The 25,102-nt window shown below is 39.4% G+C and overlaps 1 protein-coding gene across 1 annotated transcript in view; it reads right to left on the bottom strand.

Annotated features, from left to right (window-relative positions):
• Positions 1-5,234: 5,234 nt before the first annotated feature.
• The window catches only part of TSG101 (tumor susceptibility 101), a 42,990-nt gene continuing 23,122 nt past the window's right edge, over positions 5,235-25,102 (bottom strand). The window contains exons 7-10 of the mRNA XM_004019463.5: positions 24,025-24,116; positions 8,502-8,704; positions 7,026-7,265; positions 5,235-5,578 (exon numbers count right to left, since the gene is read on the bottom strand). Coding sequence (XP_004019512.1) covers positions 5,489-5,578; positions 7,026-7,265; positions 8,502-8,704; positions 24,025-24,116 — 625 coding nt within the window. The 3' untranslated portion in view covers positions 5,235-5,488. The remainder of the gene's footprint in view (positions 5,579-7,025; positions 7,266-8,501; positions 8,705-24,024; positions 24,117-25,102) is intronic.

Raw genomic sequence — 25,102 nt, 5'->3', positions numbered from 1 at the left:
CTACTGTATATGTGCTTAACTCTTCTGTTTCCTATTTGTTGGGGATGTTGTGCCCTAGTATTGCTAGTTATTTTTCTAATTTATTAGTCCTCCTCTCCCCAAGAATTAGCTATTTTATTGATATTGGTGTTTTTAATCTTACCACTTTCTGCTCATTTATAAAAACTTCCTTTTACTTTATGATTAATACTCTTATCCTTGATCTTTCTTGTTTAAAAAATGCATTTAAGAATATACACTTTAACAGTACCACATTTTGTTTTGTGGTACTTTTACTGTCAGTTATAAATATTTTGTAATTCCTAGTTTTCTCTTTAATTCAGCGAGTCATTTAAGAGTATGCTTTTAGCCTTGAAACATTTTAAAATGTGTTATATTGTGGTTGATTCTAACTTAGCTGAATTGAGATCACAGAAATGTGGGTTAACATTCACCCTCTGAAATCTGTTAAGGCTTACACTGTGACCCAGGTAATAGACAATCTTTATAAATGTTCCTTATGTATTTGGGGGAAGGGGATGGACTTAATTGTATCATCTTTCTGTACCCATTCACACTTACTGACTTTACTATTTAGTTTCACTAAATTACTAATTTTTAATGATCTGTCAACCTCTGATAAAAGTAGTTAATCAAATCCACTTAGCATTTCCTATTTTTCCCAATGTATTTTGAGGGCGTTTCATGAGTTGTGCCTTGGTTCATTATCATTATATACTGTTAGACTATTTCATATATTGTTACATAGTACTCATCCTTATTAATACTTTTTTATTATTGAAAATTCTCTTTTGTTTTCCATTACTATAACGCCACTAAACTTCTGGCTAATAATTACCACTTTTTAAACTCAAGAAGAAAAAAATTCTGATAAAATAATGTTTAAAACACCAGACTATGTCACTTTTCCTTGTCTAGTGGGACTAAGGCCTGATTTTTGTTTTGCCTGACAGTTATATTCCATGTTTAGTTGTTTCTCTGTTTCCCTTTTAGCTAAGCTTTTGATCTAAATGGATTATTCTCTGACAAAAATTATTTCAAAAACTTGATAAGGGAATATTATTTCTTAAATGTTTTATGGATGAATGGAAATGTCTTTGCACAACAGGCTAAGCAGAGTAGCAACAAAAGTTTTTCACAATTTACTCTTACTGGGTAAATATTGTTGAGACTATGGTACACAGCTGGAGCTGGAGAGAGAACTATGTTTTTTTCCTCCACAAAACATCAGACTTACCAGTTTAAATTTAGGTAAGTGTAAAAAAGTTTATCATTTAAGATGAGAACTTTTTCTGACTTGATTTTTTTTCTGTCAGTGGCTATCTTAACTTTGTATCATGGAAGTTAAGAGCATTTCCCCCAAAACTGTTGTTACTGGGACAGCTTGTCGCTGAGCAGTGATCTGGCCACTGCTCCTGCTCCTTTCTGTTTCTTGACTTGGCTTGGTGTCCAGTCTGAAAGCTACTGTGGTTTTTGACCTTTCAGAGCACAGAGACTGGAGTGGTAAGCCTAAAAATGCCACTGAGCCATGCACACACTCTGAAATATATTTAGACTATATTGATCATATATTTAATCACAAAATACCTCTTGTGGGGAAAAAGGACTTTTATTCTACTTTAGGCCCTTTAGTAGTGTTTAAAATTTCAGCAAATTATTTTTATAATAAAATAACTTACCAGAAATACAGGTTTGAAAAAAAATGAGAATGTTACTATAATCCTGCGTATGTATGATTAAGAGTATAAGGCTTTCTTATTAACACAGCATGAAGTAACAAAATGTAGTTTGTATTTAACTTGGGATACTCTAGTTCAGAAAGGTCAGAGTTATAATTCAGTTAACATGAATTCTATTTACTGGAGAAAATTAAAGGGGAGAGGAGGAAGGGGTGCTAATATGATAGCAGTCCTTATTACCATCTTAGTTTCTTCTGGCTAAGAACCCTTGAAATCTAATACAAACCCTGGCTATGGAAAAGGACTTGAAGTGATAAAAGTTAAAACTTATACTTGGCAATTTCAAACTGTCCCTTTCTTGTTTGGCGTATCTCTGCCAAGAAGATCAAACTGTAGGCTCCATCCCTGAAGATTTACATTTAGCTGATTGGGGGTAGGGCTTAGACACCTGAATTTGTTGAGTTTTGCTAAAAATTCCTAGTTGTAAACCTCTCAGGGCAATTATAACCGTTTTGCTAAGGTTTTTTTTAAAAAAGCAAAACACTTGTTATATAACACTATGTAATAAATGGATTGGGGATATCTTTTCCTTAGTTTCTGTGTGGATTGGGGTGAACATTGCTGGGGTCTCTCTGAAGGATCTAAACTCAGATAAAGGAATGGATAAAGATCTAAGTAGTAGGGCAATGTCCACAAAGAAGTGGGTTGCCAGGGCAATATGTTAGTTTTGCATCTTCAGTACCTTGGAAGTTAGCTATAAGGCTGAATTGTGCCAGAGGGATGAGATTTGGGTCCCTTAAGTACATGTTGTGTCTCCGATACTTTTCTTTCATTAACACTTTTTATTTTTGTGTGATCATATTCACCAGATAATAAACTCTTAAGCAGTCAGGGACTAAGTCTTTCTTGTTCCTTGGTGAGCCTAACCCAGTATCTAACATACTGTAGGCACTTATTTGTTAAATTCTTGTTTAAAAGAATATATTTTTAAATTGTTGCTATAAATTCTTTACTGTTAATAGTAAAGTTGATTTCACATTAATTTCTAGGTCTCATAACTCTCACTTATCCTAGTAACTCTTTCCTACCTTAACCAAGTCCTGTAAGAAATTCCTAGGAAAAATTACTGATGGAAACAATTCAGATTTGTGGCATCGTCAGGCTGCCACACATGGATGTTCAAAGATACACACAGTCTACAGAAAGGGAGCCCTCTCTTGGGTCCCAGCTAATCATGTAACTTATGTTCATCATTTCTTCCAAATCCACAGTGGCTGTGAGACGATTAAAAAGAAATGGGGTGCTGCCCTATCTGTGCTGATGTAACAGCAAGTATTTTGAACAATCTTAGGAGTGCATCCAGTTGCCAACATAGTAAGGTAGAATGTTTATGTTTGAAAAAATGTTTATCACCAACATAAAATGAGATAAAAGAGCATTTATGGGGGATAATTTCTGAAGTTGATTCTACGGAAGCACCTCTTCCTATAATATATTCTTTACTGCTGTTGAAGAGAGACAAAGGGTGGGTGGTAGAGGAGGAAGAGACCTACCTTTGTAGACCTTTCTCCTGGCCTCCTGTGATATGTCTTACTATATTTGATTAGATGAAAGTCATTGCATCTTTGTTATTTAACTAAGTGAACTAGCTCTATAAATATCTAGTAACATTGGGAACCACTGTGTGGGCAGGTCTTGTACCATTTTGAGTTGTTCTCTAACTGTTTTCAATTGGTCCAAGAAAAGACCTAAGAAATCAGCGCTGGTCACAAAGATATCAGCAGTTAAGTCTCCTGGGGCGAGGGAAGTTGGAGCCCAGGTATGAAGCCTCCGATAGTTTGAATGGGAGAGGGTAAAGTAAAATAGAATTAAATCACTGGGAATAAAGTAACAGAAGTTTTAAAGTAGTTCCTTATAGGAAGTGGACTGTGGGCAAGGAGATAGGAAAAGAAGGGTAGGTCCCAGCAAACATGGGAAGAGGTTGGGGCCTGTGTGGAAAGATGGCAGATGAATCTGAACAATAAATGTCTAGTCATCTGTTTTAAACTGTTCTTTCCTGGTGGTCTTTTTTTCTGCCACAATTCATACTACAAATCTGTTAAATACTCATTCACCCAGCAACTGCTGCTTCTCATACTGCAGACCTTTGTTAGAAAAAAAGAAAAAGGAATAATTTTCAAGTCTTTACTTTCAGGGCCACTATTGAATAAATGAAGACTATACCTTAGTGTTCCATGTGTCCTGGGAGAGAATGGTATTACAGACCTCGTAAAGGTAAAGCTGACCCCTGAAGATGAGGCCCATTTGAAAAAGTGCAGAAACTCTTTGGGAAATTCAGAAGGAGCTCAAGCTTTAAAGTTACTTAAAACTACTATTCTGAGGTTATTGAAAAAGAGATGGTAGTTACAAGATTACATATGTCAAACTTCTGAATAAACCTGAATTCCTAAAAGTTGGAAAAATGGGGGAAGGGGGGCAGAGTGAGTCCTCTATTTAGCCCTTCAGCTCTGTTAGTTACCATCCCACATTTGGATGCAAATTCCCAAATGACTGTATCAAAGAAGGTGGTTTGGTGCCTCTGATGTACCAGTACTTGCCTTGTATATTACTTATGTAGCAGCCATTTGGTCCAAAAGGATGTTATAATGTATGTTTACTGTGTTTAGAAATTGATGCTTTTCATCAAGTTTATGCTAATTCTTTTGTTTTGTCTGGCTGATATATCCATGTTCATTTATATGCTGTAATAAAGCTGTAACTTCCTCTACCATGTAAAAATAAAAGTATATATACACAAAAATAACTCATATAAATGTCAGCTTCAATCCTAACACTGAATTAAACCTTGTTACTTTTAATTCTGGTAATTTTTACAAGTAGATTTTAATTTTTTAAGATTTAAACTGTATAAACTCTTCAGTGATGAGACCAAATTGGTCTGTCTTCTCTTGGGAAAGATTGCTTCACACCCTACATACCTTAAAGTATCTTAAATTAGAACGTTCGTTTCTTTAGAACCTTCCAGCTCTCATCTGACAGAGAACACTCTGTTCTGCTGGGTTAGCTCTATGGGACATATGGGTCGCAGGTGGGTGACCACAGTCTTACCCAGAGTCACTCACCAGGGAGACTGGCTGTAAACGACAGTAAGTGCAGACAGGCAGTGTACACTGTACCTTCCTCCTCAATTGTGGCCAGGTCATCCTGCTGAGTTACCATAAACCCTCAGATGTGTAGCTTGGCACTGGCCACTCTGCTACTCTCATGATGAAAACAGTTATGGTTCTGTCACGTCTGGAAAGGGAAAAAACTACACAGAATTGGCAGGAGGATATGAGGACCTTTCACAGAAAAAGTCATTCAAATCCAAACATTTGAACATTTGGATTCCTATGTATTATATCCCATATTGAGTAGAATCCACTTTATATGCTAGAGAATAATACTAGATTTCAACTCATGATGGATATTATACTTCGCTAAATTAGAAGCTGAGCTTTACGAAGGTTTCACATGTTTTGTTTCATATATTCTGTTGAGTAAAGAAGAGAAAAATTATGCAACAAATTTTATTTAGCATAGTCAGTCCCAACATTCAGCACAAAAAGAGTTTACAGAGGATAGAAAGTGCATTAATAAAAGCCAGTCTTTACCAAAAGAAAACAGAAAATATATTATTGATTCAAAATATTTTACACTTGAATGATAAACTGCAATAACTTATTTTGGGCACCTACTGATATAAGAGAAAGGAAGAGAAGAAAAGAATACTTTAGAAGAGTTCAGTCTCCCATCTGGTATCAGAGAAGTCAGTAGAGGTCACTGAGACCGGCAGTCTTTCTTGCTTTCTGCATTAGTGCCCTCAGCTGGAACTGTTTACGGGACAGAAGACGTACATGCTGTGAGGGGGAAGAAGTTAAACAGTTTAGACTAGCCCTTATCCAGGTCCAGGCATAAACTAGCAGACAGTTTGTAATCTAGATGGGAGTTAGGAACCCTAAACTCCTCAATGGTCCTCTGGAGCCCAATACTACATTTTATGTGGCTGTTAACTCACTGGATTGATGCTGGCAGGCTATGTTAAGGAACCTGCAGAGGCTTTCCTGGCAACTCAGATGGTAAAGAATCTGCCTGCAATGCAGGAGAAACACGTTCAATCCCTGGGACAGGAAGATCTCCTGGAGAAGAGAATGGCTACCCACTCTCTTGCCTGGAGAATTCCATGGACAGAAGAGCCTGATGGGCTACAGCCCATGAGGTCGCAAAGAGTTGGACAGAACTGAGCAACTAACACACTTGTATTCAGGAAAGTAGTCTTCTGAGACCATACGATGTGTCACAGGGAAAGCACCCCCATGCAGGATCTGGCTCAGTTCAAGCTACATCTTGAGACAACCAAGACGCCTGGGAAACTTGTACTGTGATCCTAACAAAAGTTAAAAAACTTTTAGAACTGTTTGTCACTACTTAGCTAAAAAAGGGGAAGGGCAGGGATGAGCAGCACAAGGCCACCTTTGGTCCAGTACCTAGCAAACAGCATCCTTTTCTCACCTCTCCATGTTTATCTTGGCCTAAGTTATACCACCCAAGCAGAGGACAGTGTGCAGAAAGGGAGCCCTCTCTTGGGTCCCAGCTATTCATATGCTTCTACCAGGTCCAAGAGTGGTTTGGCCATACACTCACAGTGAGATAGGCAGGGTCAGCAAGCAACCTGACCAGCCTTGCAGGCACACTGAAGCATCAGAAGCAGCTGTACTGAATATCCAAAGGGTGGCTGTTATCCCTAAAGCCATGCTCCTCATGACCTAACAGAGAACAGTAGCCAAACTTGGCTTACAGCTCTTCCACGTCTGTACAGTAGCATTAAGCCTGGAATAATCATTTAGAAGGCCCTATTGCTAGCAGGGCAAACCCAATACTCTACAAGGGAAACAGGTATAAAAGTATGCAAGTCTAAGAAAATTAACAGAGGGAAAAAAAAAGCAACAAGGATGGGGCAGTCGATGATCTTAATTTAGATGGTGTGACCTGAAAGAATGGAAATCTGACTGTGCCTGCTGATCCACCCGGGTGCAGCAGTAAGAAGAATTACATTCAGCTTGATGCCACCTTGGGCTAGGAACTGCAGCCACTAAGCCCACTTTTCTTCCCATACTCAGATTATCCTCAGTCCTCTCTGTAGGTGGGAAGACACTGCTCACAGCCATTTACCCCACCTGCTCACTTTTGGAAAGAAAAAGAATTTTAACTCATCCCCTACAGACAAACCCTCTTGATTTGTGGTTTCCAGCAACAGTGGTTCTAAAACGTTCCAAAACTCTGGAAAGCAGAGTGAAGAAGACATACCTTCAGGAAGACATCTAGGTCTATTACTCCCCGCCTCAAGGCTTCTCCCAGGTAAAAAATAGTGTCTTCAATAGCATTTTCCTCTGCATACAGATTTAGGATCTGTTTGTATAGAGGGGCTGTGGGAATGATAACTTCATCAATATCATTGTTTTCAGATTGATTTTCCATTTTCTCCAGGGCAGAACTGAGTTCTTCATCCTTCTTTCTCAAAAGTTCTATGTTTTTATCAACCTCAGCCTGAAAACAGAATAGTCCAAGCATGATGATTTTACACTAATTGTAATTATCCGTTTGTCAGACATCTACAACCCAACTGCACAGAAGCAGAATTGCTAATAAAACAATGCTTAAACAACTCATGGATGAGATTCACGTTTCAAATATAACACATTTCAAAGCTAGAGGAAAAGGTGTGCTCTAATAAGCTAAGTGCAAACAGGAGATGCTAAGCTGAGCACTTTTGGCGGCAGTGATAAGCCTGTCACTTACCAGTGATAAATACTGCAAACTAAACCTTCACACAAGACATGTTCCAGCAGGAGGTTTCTTACATTAAAATCATAAAAGAGGCCCTTCTTTCAAAACAAGGGGACATCTGCCTCAGAGGAACAACTTTCCCCAGTCTGCATAGACAATTCAATGCACAGAACTCCACAAACACTTGAATTTTAGTCCCAAGATATAGCAGGTGGTGGTTGCGGGCTCTGAATTGTACTGGTGCCACTTTCCTCAATGTCTGAAAATAGCTGACCATCGAGCAGCTCATTTTACACACTAGAACCATTTATTAGACTAACATGTACATACAAATCACTTTCTCCAAAGCCCTCAAACACTCAATAAACTCTCTATCCTTTCATCAAAAATGCACACTTACTGGAACAGATTCTCCCTCACAAGAATGAAAGTGAAAAGTGAAGCTGGTACTCAAATTAAGCTAGTGCCTCTACATCTTTAAACAAAAGAAGTCACAGGACTGACTTATACTGACTCTTCAGGGCACAGCAGTCTGATAAAAACGTGAGAAAGCTGAAGAGCTAAAGGTTGCATACCAAAGACACTTTAGATATAGTTCAAACAATGTTTGCAAACAAAAAAGAACTGATCCTTAAGTCTGCACCCTGAGTCTGCAGATCTTTATCATGGCTTAGAACTCTCAAATTCTTATTTCTGGTTAACTATCTGGTAACATCAACACTCCAACAGTCCTCCTATGGGTCAAAACATTATCCCGCAGTGTGAAGGTGCAAGCGAAAAATCCTCTAAATACATCCACTTCCCAGTCAAAGACTATATTTCAATCATAGGCTCCGTTTTTTAACAAGCTGTATAGGAGCTATGTTCAAGTGCTTAAGAGTTGTGTACAATCGTCTGAACTCTAATACCCACAGTACTCAGGGTAGCCATAGTACATACAGAAAACTTTGCCATAGCTACAATTAAAATAGTGCAGTTATACAATGAGTTACTTACTACTTCTTGATCTAAACGGTTAACCATCTCTTCGAGTTTCTGGTGACCTTTTTTCAGGTCTTCCTCTGTTCGTTTCAAGGCATTGAGTTCTGCCTGGGCACGATCCATTTCCTCCTTCATCCGCCATCTCAGTTTGTCGCTGACCGCTGAGATGAGAGAGGCTCGGATAGTGTCCTCGCTGATTGTGCCATCCCTACTGGGACCTGCAGGAGGAAAAGGCAAAACGCTTGCTTACTTCCCAGTCTCTCTCTATTCCTTTCACGGGAATCATCACAAAACAGGACAAAATACAAGTCTACACTTTCAAAGTGTGAGGGAAGAAAATGCTGTATGCCATATCATTAAACATAACATTAAAACAGGAGCTGATTCAGAAATACTCTCCCCATGAGAGGTTACTTCTTGTTCAGTCACTAAGTCATGTCCAGCTCTTTGCAATCCCATGGGACTGCAGCATGCAGGCTCCTCTGTCCTCCACTATCTCCTGGAGTTTGTTCAACTCATGTCCACTGAGATGGTGATGCTAACCGTCTTATCCACCACTGCCCACTTCTCCTTTTGTCTCAATCTTTCCCAGCATCAGGGTCTTTGCCAATGAGTTGGTTCTTCACAAAAGGTGGCTAAAGTATTGGAGATTCAACATCAGTCCTTCCAATGACTATTCAGGGTTGATTTCCTGTAGGACTGACTGGTTTGATCTCCCTGCAGTCCAAGGGACTCCCAAGAGTCTTCTCCAGTACTGCAATTTGAGATTACTGTTTATCCATATTTACCCACTTTCTTCACTTACAGCCCAAACAATTAGCTATTTTCTCAATGAGGCGGAGGCTCATTGAGAGCCTCTACAGGTATCTCTATAGATTACAAAGATCCCTAAATCTCCAACAAATGGAACAACAAATTTATACCAAGGAAAAACATCTGATTCAGGTCAAGTCCATTCTCAGGCTTTACTGCTAAGCTGAAGGAAAAAGGCACCACCCACTCTAGAGGCCATTAAGATTGAGAATGGGCAGTTTCCTTAAACCAATGTAGAGGTTAATACGGCTACCCTTCTGTAAGATGTTTATTCTGTTACCAAAAGAACAGGAAAGAACAGATGTGCAAAAGAGAACACCATCCAAAAAATTCAGCTGATAAACTTCTGTTCTCAGATTCTTTACTCTTTACCTTCCTAATCAGTGTCTTATATAAAACTTACCCCTCAGATATTTTTTTTTTAAAAGGTTCCTCCCTTTAATATAAGCATAGATACTTTTTATGACTACCAGTGTTCTTCAGCTAGGGTCATAAATCAGCAAATGAGACACGGTATTTTGATTTTCAGTTATGTTTGATGACAGAATACCATGTGGGGAATTATAATTACCTTTACTGCTTACAATGAATAAAGAATGATTACAGACTAACAGTATCACTTCCACTCTGAGCTGAAAATTTTTATCACCTTGATGCTGAGTTCTACTTACTGGGGAGTGGGGTGGGGGTGGGACCTTTAAGTCGGTTTGTAAAAATGTACCCAGATTCTCAGCACTCGTGTTCTCATCCATCACAGGCCCATTCCTGGTCCCATGCAAAGTGCGCGGTTTCTAAAAGGAAACTGCACTGTTCAAACTACAGTGTAGCCAGCACCACCTGCGCTCCCTACTGCTCCATCTAATCACAGCTCTTGCTATTCCATATGCTGATCTGGTCACTCCACTTTTTAGTTTTTGATTAGTAACGCTGTCTTCTCCCAAAAGCCGGCCCGTAACCAGGATACCCTGAATGCTTTTCCAAGCTTTTGTAAATGACACTGGGAGACCTTGGCGTCCTCGGATGTCACTGGTTTCAAAAACAGAGTCTAAGTCTACGGTTCTGTTTCCCCCCCTTTTTTGTTTCTACCACAGAAGAACTGTTTTTTGTCACTTGGATTCTATTCTTCTTGCAAGTGAAAATGAGCACAGACAGCACCTCCCATGGCCAGGTTTCCCTGAGGAGTGTCCTCTGTCCATCTGTGCTAAGGACGCTGCATGTATGCGGTAAAAAGAAGAGCCCCCCGTCAGACTCTCCTGCTAAGTCTCCCTCTTTCCTCTTAGGAACGTCCCGCTAAGAAGCACCCAAACAGCACCCATACTCCAGCATTTACAAAGAGGCAATTAATACTTTTGATTATTACCATATAAATCCATATATGCTTTTCAGAATTTACTTCCAATTTTACAAAAGTATGTCAGCTTATTATTTCACATTTTTGAGAAGCAAAACTATTAACTTTCAGATGTGTGCTTCGGAATTCAGAGTTGTAAAGCCAGAGGGTAACTTGAGGTCTTATTTTTCACATCCCTGACCTCTTAATACCTGACTTTTCCAAAGCGTTCTCATCAATTTACCAGTTACTGTATCATCTCTGGGCTCCTTCCCCTCAAGTTTTCCCAAAATCTTCCTCAGTGACCACCTCTCTATTCTCATCGTCTTGTACAGACACCGGATGACTCTTAGCGACCTCCCCGAATTCACCAATTCGTATCTCCACTCATTCCTCCTCGTAGCTTTAGCCTCTCGCTTCTCCCACTCCTGTCCCCATGAGCATCTCCCCCAGCCCTAACCCCTGCCCATCTCTTGGTCCTGAGCACAGGCTGCCTGCCACGACGGCCTCTCTCTCGTTGTGTCAGATCGCCGGCATATTCCAAAGGCCTTGTCTGCCGGAACCTAAACCAAACCTGATCCTCTGGATTCTTTCCTGAAGCCCTAAGCCCTCTTTAACCATCTTCTCATAAAAGAAAAAACAAAAACAAAAGTCCTCAGAACATGTTCAAAGACTGAAACTACCAGATGGGAGTCTTCCACTCTCTTCTCCCATTCTGCTTTGGAACAAGAATCCTAATCCTTTAATTATGTGCCTGACTCCTCACTATTCAAAAGCACTCACTTCCCTTTCTCAGGAAGACAACCTGCTTTCCTCTCAGTATGACTTAAAGATTTAGCTGTTTTAGACAAAACATTTTTGACATAAATTGATGTCAATCTCCCAAGACAATAAAAATAAAAATGAAAATAAGCAAATGGGACCTAATCAAACTTACAAGCTTTTGCACAGCAAAGGAAATCATAAACCAAATGGAAAGACAACCCACAGAATGAGAGAAAATATTTGCAAATGATGCATGCGACACGGGCTTAAATTTCCAAAATATACAAACAGCGCATCTACCTTGACAACAAAAACACAATCCACTGAAAGATGCGCAGAAGACCTAAGTAGACATTTCTCCAAAGAAGAATACAGATGGTCAATAGGCACACGAAAAGATGCTCAACATCGCTAATTATTATAGAGAAATGAAAAAACTACAATGAGGTATCACCCCACACCAGTCACATTAAAAAGTCTACTAATTACAAATGCTAGAGAGGGTATGCAGAAAATGGAAACCTCCTACACGGTTGGTGGGAGTGTAAGTTGGTGTAGCCACTGTGGAAAACAGCTTGGAGGTTCCTCAGAAAACTAAAACTAGAATTACCATATGATCCAGCAATTCCACTCCTGGGCGTATGCCTGGAAAAAATTGTAGTTAAAAAAAGACACGTACCCCAATGCTCACAGCAGCACACTCACAACAGTCAAGGCATGGAGACAACCTAAATGCCCATCAAGATGAGTGGATAAAGAGGATACAGTATATATATACAACAATACCACTCAGCTACAAAAGAACGAAATAATGCCATCTGCAGCAACATGGATGCAATGAGAGTCACACGAAGGGAAGTCACAAAGAGAAAGACAAACACCACATGGTAGCACTTATATCTAACACGTGGCACAGATGAACCTATCCATGAGTCACAAGCAGTGACACAGAGAGCAGGCTGGGGGCTGCCAAGGAGGCGGTGGGAGAGAGACGGCGAGAGTGTGGGGTCAGCAGACAAGCCGGGGAGGTCCTACTGTACAGCACAGGGGAGTATATTCAATGTCCCGAGACAGAGCACAGTGGAAAAGAAAATGAAAAGCAACGTGTGTATACACTTGTATAACAGTCATTCAGCTGTACAGTAGCAACTAACCTTATAAACCAACCATACTTCAATTTTTAAGAAAGACTTAAAAAAAAAAAAAACTTCATTTGGACAGAATTTATGCCAAATCAAAATCTCTAGTTTTTCACATTGCACTAATTTATTTAAGTCCTAAGTGACAGCAAAAAAGGGTACAACAGCTTAGAATTTTGTGCTCACAAGGTGATTTACAAAATAATGACTAGAGATGGTATTTCACTAAGCCCTCATTTTATGATAGATGCTTTAAAAATAGGAATTTTAAAACTTTTTTCTGAAAGAACTTTCTTATTACGCCCATCTGAAATGTTACTATGATTCCTGTGAGATACAACAAAACTATTCCCAGTGATTAGGAACCCAAATGATGTGAATATGGTCAGGCATTCAAACGTGTGGTCAATCACCTGCCATCAAAGTGTCCCATTCATCTGTGCAGAGATGATCTGAACTAGTGCAAACTCGAGGGTCTTCTTATAACTAGTCTGGATGTTTTACGTACAAACACATCAACAAACTTTGCTAAAATTATTACATTAAAATGGATCAAGTTATACTGATGCTAAATTTTCAAATCCAAATTAAAAAAATTTAAGTCCTGGAATTTATATTGTTTCTCTTATAAAATATATTAGGGCAAATGAAATGCTACCATACAGGACCAAATAAGTCCTTCCAAATAAGTTTCCAGCTAAAGCCACTATCATTCAAAATGGGAAGGAAGCTGAGGCAGCAGTCACTTGGCTTTCAACAAAGGTCACAGTTCACCCGAGGAGCCTAGAAATGCCAAGTCTAGACCTAGTCCTCTGCCTTACCACACACAGACATGTTCAGTATATCTGAACATTTTAACATCTATCTACTTTCTAAATAGAAGAAATGAATTGTAATTAAGTTATGAAATGTGAATGCCAAGAGAAAAGCCCAGATTAAAGTTCAAAATTAAATGAACCATGACACTTAAAGAGATTGTTTATGGGGGGTGGGAGGGAGGCTCTAGAGGGAGGGGATATATATATATATACAGTGATGACTGATACATGAGGTATAGCAGAAACCAGCACAATGCAGAGCGATTATCCTATTAAAAATGAAAAATAATAAAATACATTAAAAAAGAGATTGTTTATATAAACAAGAAAAAAGTTGGTAGAAAATTCTTTTCTTCTTCCTGATCACTTTTCAAAAAATCTTTTTTTCTTCTCAAATGTCTTAAGAGAAATTTTAATTTCTGTTATAATGAGCCTTGGATTAATAAGAGTTTGTGGCAAACTGCCAAACCTCAAGTCCCTACACACTGACCTTTTACTCATGCAGAATCAGATTTCAGGAGTGCCCTTCTACAACTCCAGATTAGCAGCAATTGAAAAGGTAACAGAGATTTTAAGAAACAATCCTAAACAAAACTTCATTTAAATGTCAGACAGGATTCAATCACTAACCTTAATCCTTAAGAAGTGAGATAATTTTTCTAGTATTAGGAAACCAGTACTCTACTCAGTGAATCTGATAATTCAATCAATAATTTGGGCCAGTAAAGTGCACTTTCTGATTTAAAACCATTTTTTAAACATTTAAAGATAATCAGTTTTATTTATCTCCTAACAATACTTACTGATGATCACTACTTCCTACAACTCAAAAAGAAATTCATTAGAGAAAGAATCCATAGTAACCCCAAAGAAAAATACAAAATAACTAGTAACTTTTCTGACCTCACATCTAACCAGCAAAAGTGAGTCATTTGCCCCCCCAGCATTTTTACTTCTGATGTTACCTGCTCAAGACTCACATAATCAACTTCAGTAATAATGACATTCATGCTACAGAGCAAATTACAGAGCCTAAGCAATCTGAAACAGAAGCTTAATGACCAACTACTCAGAAACTAGGTCAAGCGGACCCTGGGGATCACCGGATCAAGCTCATATTAGTTCCTTTTATAATAAAAACAAAAAAAACAGGTCGCTCTAAAACAGAAACATTTCAAACGACTATATGAGCAAAGTCATTCTGATTTATGCTACTAAACACAAATCAAGCAAATTCATTAAGCTGTGTACAAAGGGCTTTTTATTTATAGTCTATGAACAAGTGAGCTTCTGATACTACTGGCCAGGCTCTGGGCAGGTCACGGAACTTTCTCCCAAAAAGATCAGGGGACCTTAATTTTTTAAAAATCTTTTAAATACTAGTAGAACAATACTCTGAAGTTTCCATAACCACAACCAATGAGAAAAAAGGAAAACATAAGCAGGTTAACACTTCTTGAAAATAAACACACAGCAGAAAAAAAGATTTAAATTAATTTACATAACAGTTCAACAGACCTTATTAAAATAGGATACCAAAGTAGTAACTATTTTTAAAAAATGCTGCTACTATCATAATAATGAAAGATGCTACCAGCAGGGTTTAAGCACAAAGGCCAATTAATCTGAGGGACAGATTCCATCCTTAAAAAAATGGGTCAGAATCAGTCATTCCTTAAGATTATTTTGTGAAAAAGCACAATTAAAAAATTCTACAATAAGAACAAAACCAGAGGTATCGTGCTCCATGATTTCAAACTATACTACAAAGCTTTTCAGTAATCTAAACACTATGGTGCTGGGAAAAAAACAGGCAGATTAATGGGACACAACAGACAGCCCAGAAATAAACCCACACTCACATGGTCAATTGATCTCTGACAAAGGAGGCAAGAATACAGAACGGGAAAAAGACAGCCTCTTCAGTAAGTGGTTTCGGAAACACTGGACAGCTTTGTGTAAAAGAATCAAACTGAACTACTTTCTCACACTATATACAAAAATAAACTCAAAATGAATTAAACTTAAATGTTTGTAAGTCCTGAAACAAGACTCCTAGAAGAAAACACAGGCAATACTAGGAGTGAAACACACAGCATGATCAATGTAATTAACACTGCCATATGGGAAAGCTGTTAAGAGTAAATCCTAAAGAGTTCTTATTTTTTTAGTATTTTTTTCCTTAAAGTATTTTTTTCCTTTTGTATCTATAGGAGATGACAGATGTTCATTAAACTTACTGTGGTAATCACTTCATGATGTATGTAAGTCAAATCATTATGCTGTACATTTTAAACTTATACAGTACTATATGTCAATTATATCTAAATACAACTAACTGTAAGAAAGAAACTTAAAAAAAAAAAAAGAAAACATAGGCAGTATACTCTGTTTGACACTGGTCTTCACATTTTTTTGGATATGCTTCCTCAGGTAAGGGAACCTAAAGAAGAAAAAAAAGCACCACCACCCCCCCACCCACGCAAAAAAACCCAAGCAATAAAAAAACAACAAATGGGACTACATCAAACTAAAAAAAGCTTTTGATTAGCAAGAACTATCAACAAAATGAAAAGGTACCCTACTGAATGGAAGAAGATGCCTGTAAATGATATATCTGATAAGGGGTTAAGATCCAAAATATACAAAGAACTCATGAAACTGAGGATCAAAAAAGACGACCTGGTAAAAAACGGGCCTAGGACACCCAGATGCCGTGACAAGCTCAACACCACTGACCATCAGAGCGCTGCGATCAAAGCCAGAGTCAGAATGGCTGCTACCAAAAGGAGAACGGGTGCTGGTGAGGATGCGGAGGAAAGGGGACCCACATAATCGCAAACTGGTGCATCCACCTCAGAAAACAGTATGGAGGTTCCTCAAAGAAATTAAAACCAAAACCACCACGTGACACAGCAATTCCACTGCTGGGTATTTTTCCGAAGAAAACAAAAACAATGATTCAAAAAGATATATGCACCCCTATGTATTGTAGCATCATTTACAATAGTCAAGATATGGAAGCAACCTCAGCATCCATCAACAGACGAATGGATACCCCTCTTCAGCACATGCGACCACCTCCTCTGTCCTCACACAGGTCTAGGCCACCATCTCAGATCTGGATTCCTTTAATGGCCTCTTCAAGGAGGCCACCATTCCCTCCCAGGGTCTTGCACAGAGGTATCTGTTGGAACATCAATCAGATCAGATCACTCCTCTGCTCAAAGCCTGCCCATGGCTCCCCAGCTCACACAGAGGAAAAGCCACAGGCCTTGCCCTGACCCACAAGGACTTAGCTGAGCCAGGTCTGTTTCCTCTCCGACCCCATCTCCCCACACACCCTTAACTCACACCACTGGCCTCACTACTGTTGCTTGAACCAGGAACATACTCCCCCCTCAAAGTATAAGGTGTAGAAGCCTTTTTCCAGGCTTGGATAGAACTCTTCAAGCAAAGGTAACAGCAGTGAATAGATCTCCAGATCACCATACAAGCAAGCAGAGCACAGATGGGGCTGAAACAGCAGACCAGTGTGTTTGCTGCTCAGGGGGCTGCAGGAGGCCAGTGGTGTAAGCAAGGTGGATGCAAAGGAGGTGAGAAGAGGAGGCAGTCCTCCCCCTCCACGTCTTCCTGTGCCCCTCTTCAATTTGAATGTTTCTAGATAGCATGTGTCTCCACCTGGCACACTGCCTATTTGCTGTAAGTTTGTTTCCTGTCTTCCCTCACTGGAATGCAAACTCCATGAAGGCAGTAAGTTACTTTGTGTTGTTCCCAGTGGGGTTCTTACTCCTGGTAGGTAGCAAGCACTCAGTAATTTTACACTAAATGACCACATTAATAAACAAATAACTAAAAAAAAAAAAACAAAAAAAAACACAAGGGCTTCCCTTGTGGCTCAGCTGGTAAAGAATCCACCTGCAGTGCAGGAGACCTGGGTTCGATCCCTGGGTTGGGAAGATCCCCTGGAGAAGGGAAAGGCTACCCACTGCAGTATTCTGGTCTGGAGAATTCCATGGACTGTACAGTCCACAGGGTCGCAAACAGCTGGACACAACTGAGCAACTTTCATTTCACTTCAACTGAAAAAACAGATGAATAGATAAAGAAAAGGTGTTATGTGTATGTATGCGTGTGTTTGATGTACTGACAGTACATCCTCTAATGACCTTCATAAAGGAGCCAGTATGTCGACGGACTTTCTTCATATGTATATTCAAAACATGCGGAGGTGTCACTGAGCGGCACCACACTTTTCTGGGTACCACACGGGACCACACTTCAGTAACATTCTTGAACATTCGCTTGATACATCTTAAATCTTTCTTAACTTGGACTATAATATCCAACACCTTCATCACTCCTAGACTGCCACCTGGGCGCACCACCAGCACACTGGAGTCTGACAGAGAGAGTGCTACATGTGAATCAAGATGGAAGTGACTGGTCCCACATCACGCCACTCTTTGCTACCCAACAGTTTGGCCTTCTCCATGGGAATGCCCTGGTGGGGACCAAAGCTTTTCAAGGTGCCTGTTTTTCAGCCCTGAAAACATACAAATGACCACATATTCATACCTGTTTCTGCATTTTTCTGGGATCTGCTATTAGAACAAACAAATACTAATGCTGTCTCCTAAACTTATTCTTTATAATTTGGTGATGGTCAAGTAGTTTTAAGCCTTTAAGATCAGAGTTCAAGTTCTCTTATAGTCTTGGCAATGCCAACTTGGTAAAAGTTATATGCCCAGTCCTAACAAAAATGTTTGAGTCTTAAGAAATATATACTTGAATCTGAAAAAACAGAAATTAAAAATTTTCAGTTTTTTTAGATATCAAGGAAAGTTCACCTTCCTTCTGATGCTTTGTTAATAAATACTGGGCAGAAAATCTCAGGAAAACCATCCAAATTCCTCATCTTTTCCCACTGATCTTCCAGTAGAAAATGTTTTTGATAGTCAAGTGCAAAGATGACATCCAAAAAATAAACCTGATCTTACAAGAACTTTAAGGAAGAATTTAAGTTACAGATCATAAATTTTCCCTCATTAAATAATATAAATATTAAAATATCAGACCTGATAGAAAAGCACCATCAAAAGGCTTTTCATTATTCAACAGCTGCTGTCACTACTTAGTCAACGCCCTCTGCTGCTGCTGCTAAGTTGCTTCAGTCGTGTCCGACTCTATGAGACCCCATAGATGGTAGCCCACCTCGAGAAGGAAACGGCAACCGACTCCAGTGTTCTTGCCTGGAGAATCCCAGGGACGGGGGAGCCCTGTGGGCTGCCGTCTATGGGGTCACATAGAGTCGGACACGACTGAAGCGACTTAGCAGCAGCAGCAGCCCACCAGGCTCCCCTGTCCCTGGGATTCTCCAGGCAAGAACATTGGACTGGGTTGCCATTTCCTTCTCCAATGCATGAAAGTCAAAAGTTAAAGTGAAGTCACTTAGTCATGTCTGACCCTCAGCGACCCCATGGACTGCAGCCTACCAGGCTCCTCCATCCATGGGAGTGAGGCAAGAGTACTAGAGTGGGGTGCCACTTCCTTCTCCGAGCCAATGCCCTCAGTGACCATCAATCTCATGGATGCAGTTTTAAAGGTCAGGTTAGGCCAGAAGCTGTCTGAGAGGTAACAAAAATATAAAATGAGATGACAGAACAAATTCTCTTATTTTCTTTTAAGTGGTGTTCAAAATCTACATGGAATGGAGTCAGAAAGAGCTGTTTTAAGTCCCAAGATCTGCATCAATCCTCAGTCTTCTGCATTATTTCAAGAGATTGCTATACAGAATGTCATCTCGCTCTTCCAGTAAGCAGCCTAACTAAGGTGATGTGCTATTCACTAAAAATGATATGCTGTTCACTTGACCCAGAAACCCCCACAAAATCCAGCAAACGAAGAAGTTCAAATCTTCATGTTCACTTTAAGAACACTTGTGAAACTGCCCAGGCCATTAAGGGTACGCGTATCCAAAAAGCCACCAAGTATCTGAAGGGTGTCACTCTACAGAAGCGACGTGTGCCATTCTGTCATCCCAACAGTGGAGTTGGTAGGTGCGCACAGGCCAAACACTGGGGCTGGATGCAGGATTGACGGCCCAGAAAGAGTGCTGGATTTTTACTGCACATGCTCAAAAATGCAGAGAGTAAAAAGCTGAACTGAAGGGCTTAGATGTAGATTCTCTGCTCACTGAGCACATCCAGGTGAACAAAGCCCCTAAAACGTGGGGCAGGACTTACAGAGATCGCAGTGGGATCAAGCGGTACCTTAGCTCTCCCTGCCACACTGAGATGATCCTAAGTGAAAAAGAACAGACTGTTCCAAAACCAGAAAAGGAGGTTGCATGGAAGAAAAAGATATCCCAGAAGAAATGGAAGAAACAAAAACTTAGTCTGGGAATAAATGTCACCAAAAACAAAAAAAGCAGATAAAAGTGTTGGTTGCATTAAAAAAAAAAGTAATCTCTATCAATTCATTTTAAGTGGTTCTTTTACTTCAATATTGTTCAATATTGTACAAGCATCCACACTAATAATAAGGTACAAGTTAATTAATGATGCCTTGAAACAAGTCTTTGTTTTATATCATAAGAGCAAATCTTTAAACTGTCAAGTTCCACAAAGGATAAATAAACACATTAATTCTTTCTCATGCCTAAATAGTACAAAAATAATAGCACAAATCCTGATGACCACTGGCAGACTGAGAAAATATTGACTACTTGTGAACTCTAATATTTAAATGACACATTTATGTTTCTGCTTTCCTTTATGACAATTTTGAAGTTCAAGAGTGTTTTTCACAATGTACTACTAAAATATGATGAAAAAAAATCAAGCAGACAAGCAACAAAGGGTAGAAAAGCAACATACATTAAAAGATATTCTAGATAATCATATAATGATAATTTGTTTCTAGACTTTCTAAGAAAGTACTCTTAGAAATACAATAAAACATTGCTTTGATAATTTGTTTTAAAAACAAACATTAGATTTGATCCAAAATATACCATTTTCCCCATATTCCTATTTCTTGTTATATGGATGTCATTTATTCTAAGCTATAAAATGCTTCATACCTATTGCACTGAAATAGGTTAACATAAAAGATCTTTGGAAACTTAGGTTCTCTACAAATCAGATACCATCATCTCAATGAGAAATACAGGGTTATCAAACAGCACTATCAATTTACTGATCATGCCTGAGCCAAAATGGAGAACTTAACAGGAATTAGCATGTTTTGCTTATTGGAGTAAAGACCTCCCATCATCAGGTTTCTAACCCAAGCACTTAAATTACACTGTAGGACTTCCCTGGTGCTAAAGGGATCTGCCTGCCAATGCAGAGGATACAGGTTTGATCCCTGGTGCAGGAAGAGTCCACATGCTGCAGAGCAACTAAGCCAGTGCCTCACGACTACTGCACCTGTGCTCTAGAGCCTGCGAGCTCAACTCCTGAGCCCACGTGCCACGACCACTGCAGCCTGTGCGCTCAAGCCTGTATTCCACAAGAAGCCACTGCAGTGAGAAGCCAGTGGCCACAACGAAGAGCAGCCCCCGCTCACAACTAGTCAAAGCCTGCACACAGTAATGAAGACCCAGCACAGTCAAAAATAGAGAAATAAAATTACACTGTTAAAAAAAAAAAAAGACCTGATTACAGAAGGATGAGACGGATGAGAATATTTTTAAAAAACAAAACCAATGCCACTAGAATCTCAATAATTAGAATGTATCAATGACAAAAACAACTGAAGAGAATACTTTTGCTGGGAGGGAGGGATATTTACAACAGATATCAGGATGGTTACAATCTATCAGAAAATGTAATAGAAAAGTAAACTTCACAAGAGTCTATTGGGTTGGCCAAAAAGGTCATTCGGATTTTCCCATTTTACAGAAAAACCTGTATGAACTTTCTAGATGTTCCACATGTTTGTATATGTGTGCAGGGTTGTGGTGAGAATAGATTGGTCAGGGTAGGCCTGACTACTCCTTGCAAAGGAAATAGGCAGTGGACAAATCCCAAAATGAAAGAGTAGGAGATGAAGTCAGAAGTAATGGGGAGGAAAGCAGGATCATAAAGGGCCTTCCAAGCCTTCGAAATGTGGAATGAATTCTGAGTGAAACAGCAAAACCTTGGAAAGTTTTAAGTAGAGAAGTGATATAATTTATTTATCTTTTAATAGGCTCATTCTAGCTGTTATGCTAAAAACAGATGTAGGGGCTAAGGAAGGACAGAAGAAGGCTTCTGAAGTAAATCAGATGAGAGAATGGTGCCTTGGATCAGCACTGGATATGATCAGATTCTCGATATATTTTGAAAATAACAGGTTCCTGATGAAAAATCAAGGATGATGCCAAAGTCAGAGTATTAAGTAGGCATCATGGAGGTGATACCTTCAAGGATCACAGCCTTGTCATGGCAAAGGGGCCTGTATAACTCATTGAAGCTATGGGCTGTGCTGTGCAGGGCCACCTAAGACAGATGCGTCATAGTAAAGAGTTCTCTGACAAATCGTGGTCCAATGGAGGAAGCATTCTCGACACGAAAACCCCATAAACAGTATGAAAAGACAAAACAGATATGACACCAGAAGATGAGCCCCCCAGGCTGGAAGGTGTCCAATATATCTGGGATAGAGAAGAGGGCAATTATTAGCTCCAAGGAAGAACGAAGCAAATGGGCCAAAGCGGAAACAACGCTCAGTTGTGGATGTGTCTGGTGATGAAAGTAAAGTCCAAAGCTGTAAAGAACAATACGCATAGGAACCTGGAATGTTAGGTCCACGAATCAAAGTAAATAGGAGGTGGTCAAGCAGGAGATGGCAAGAGTTAACATCAACATCTTGGCAATCAGTGAACTAAAATGGATGAGAACCGGCAAATTTAATTCAGATGACCATTATACCTACTACCACAGGAAAGAATCCCTTAGAAGAAATGGAGTAGCCCTCATGATCAATGGAAGAGTCCAAAATTCAGTACTTAGGTGCAATCTCAAAAACAACAAAATTATCTTGGTTTGTTTCCAAGGCAACCATTTAACATTAATGGTTTAATGTTGGACAGTAATCCAAGTCTATGCCCCAACCACTGATGCCAAAGAGAGCTGGCAGAGAGAGTGCCTAAAAAACAATGGAAGGAGATTCATAACATTGTTGTACAGGAGACAGTGACCAAAATCATCCCAAAGAAAAAGAAAAGCAAGAAGGCAAAGTGATTGTCTGAGGACGCTTTACAAATAGCTGAGGAAAGAAGAGAAGTGAAAGGCAAGGGAGAAAGGGAAAAATATTTACAACTGAATGCAGAGTTCTCAAGAATAGCAAGAAGAGATGCAAAGACCTTCTTAAATGAACAATGCAAAGAAAGAGGAAAACAATAGAATGGGAAAAGACCCATTCTCTTTAAGAGTAGGGAAAAAGCAAATACAGCGGTACAGGTGGTGGCAGATAGTCAGGAAGGGTGGTGGGAGTCTGCAGAAGTTCCTGTATCACTTTCATTTTCCCAGTTGAAGAAAATTACATTTCAGGTAACTCTACTAATAAGCAACATAAAAAAGCAAGAAATACTGGTCAGAAATAATAGGTCTTACCTGACCCACTCATATTTCCCAATGGTGCTTTCTTCTCCTAAAAATGCACATCTACCTTTACATATAACCAGGCTGGAAAACCTAAGAATCTGTTGATAGTTCAACACATACAAGGTTCACCAATAAAAACACAGGAAAAAGTGATTAAGAATCAATCAAATTTATTTCTATGCTCTGGTAGAAGGCTCATTTAGAGCCTTAGAAGTGATAAATCACTTCAAGATTTAGAGTATAGGACACTGATAAAACTCTTCCTAGAGTTTTAGCTCTAAAAAGAAAGAGTACCCTAACAATTCACATGTAAAAGTGAATGGGAGGAGGGTGATAAAACTGATGGCATTTAAGGGTACAAACCTGTAACAAGTAATAAACCATAGGGTTTCCCTGGTGGCTCAGTGGTAGAGAATCCGCCTGACAATGCAGGAGATGTGGATTCAATCCCTGGGTTGGGAAGATGCCCTAGGGAAATGGAAACCCACTCCAGTATTCCTGTCTGGGAAACCCCGTGGACAGAGGAGCCTGGTGGGCTTTAGTCCAAGGGGTCACAAAAGAGTCACACATGACTTAGTGACTAACCAGCAAAAGCATCAACAGTAAACCACAGTGATCTAATGCACAGTATAATGGACTTCCCTGGTGGCTCAGATGGTAAAGTGTCTGTCTACAGTGCGAGAGACCCGGGTTCAATCCCTGGGTTGGGAAGATCCCCTGGAGAAGGAAATGGCAATCCACTCCAGTATACTGCCTAGAAAATCCCATGGACAGAGGATCCTGGAAGGCTACAGTCCATGGGGTCGCAAAGAGTCGGACATGACTGAGCGACTTCACTTTACTTCACTTCACTTTATAATGAATATAGAATATAACAGTGTACAACAATTATGCGATTAATATTGCTATAATGCAATCACATTATAATATATAAATCTACCAAAATAACACACTGTACTCCTTAAACTTACACAACGTTACATGTCACTTACTCAATAAAAAAGAAAAGTGAAATGCACTTTTCACAACAGGAGACTGAATTTCCTTCTGAGCAGAAACACAGTTTTGAAGGGTACTTACCAACAGTGGTCACAGGAGGCTGGGAAGGGTACTGGGAACTTGTTGTGGCAGGATACTGACCACCAGGTGGGTAAGGACAGCCTGTGTAACCACTAAAGAAAAGAACAGAAAACATTAAATACTGTGATGACCCAAAGAACCCCAGGAAGCTAAGCTGGATATTCTGTTGTTTTACCAGTTGGTGACTTTCCAGTTTTAGAGCTACAGTCATCTATTCAAGCGAAGTTCTACAGAAATTCCATTAATGACATTGGATTTAATGAAATACTCTTGCATGGCCGTGGTTTTTGTTTGCTTTCTCTTGGCCCACAGCATGCAGGATCTTAGTTCCCCAATCAACTATGCCCCTTACAGTAGAAGCACAGAGTCTTAACCACTGAACTGCCAGGGAAGTCCCTTGGCCCTGGTTATTTGAGGGCCACCTTCACAGTAGCAGAAAGCAACTTGAGTTTTTCTAAAGGCAATCCAACAATATCAGAACTGAAAGCAACAGATATTTTGTGAGAACTTTTCCATTCTGATTTCCTAGCATATAGTACTCATAGCCCATGAAAGTTGCACCTTTATTCTTTTCAATTCTCCTACTCATAATCCGGTATTTTCCTGACATATTAGAGTATTTCCTTATTCTTTGCTGGGTTTTTTTTTTTGGTTTTCATATCATACCTGTGACTACATAAATGAGTTGCTGAACTTGATGACTAATATGTTTCCTCAGCTGTAAAATGCTATTACTGTTTGCTGCTCCCTCCATCCCTAAATGCTTTCTTTTCTTAAGGTCATCCTCATAAATCAGTTCCTTCATTTATGAAGCCACCTCTGAGCTCCCACCTCCAAATCAGATGTGACCTCTCCTTTAAAGCTCAGTTTATCACAGTATTTACCATTTTCTGCCTTTTCTGATATCAGGAACTCTTTCTAATAATACATGCTTGCTAGTATATATACCAAAACTGAAACAACTATTCTTGACATACTTTTTAATTTCCTTGTATACATGCTGCAGGTGCTAAATAAAACTATCAAAAGATCTTAAAATTTGAAAGAGACCTTAGAGGTTATCTAGTCCAACTTTCTA

The sequence above is a fragment of the Ovis aries genome, chromosome 21 (genome assembly GCF_016772045.2).
Source record: "Ovis aries strain OAR_USU_Benz2616 breed Rambouillet chromosome 21, ARS-UI_Ramb_v3.0, whole genome shotgun sequence".
In the NCBI taxonomy this organism is placed as follows: Eukaryota; Metazoa; Chordata; class Mammalia; order Artiodactyla; family Bovidae; genus Ovis; species Ovis aries.
The sequence above is the reverse complement of the archived record's forward strand: the minus strand, read 5'-3'. Positions and strand labels throughout refer to the sequence as shown.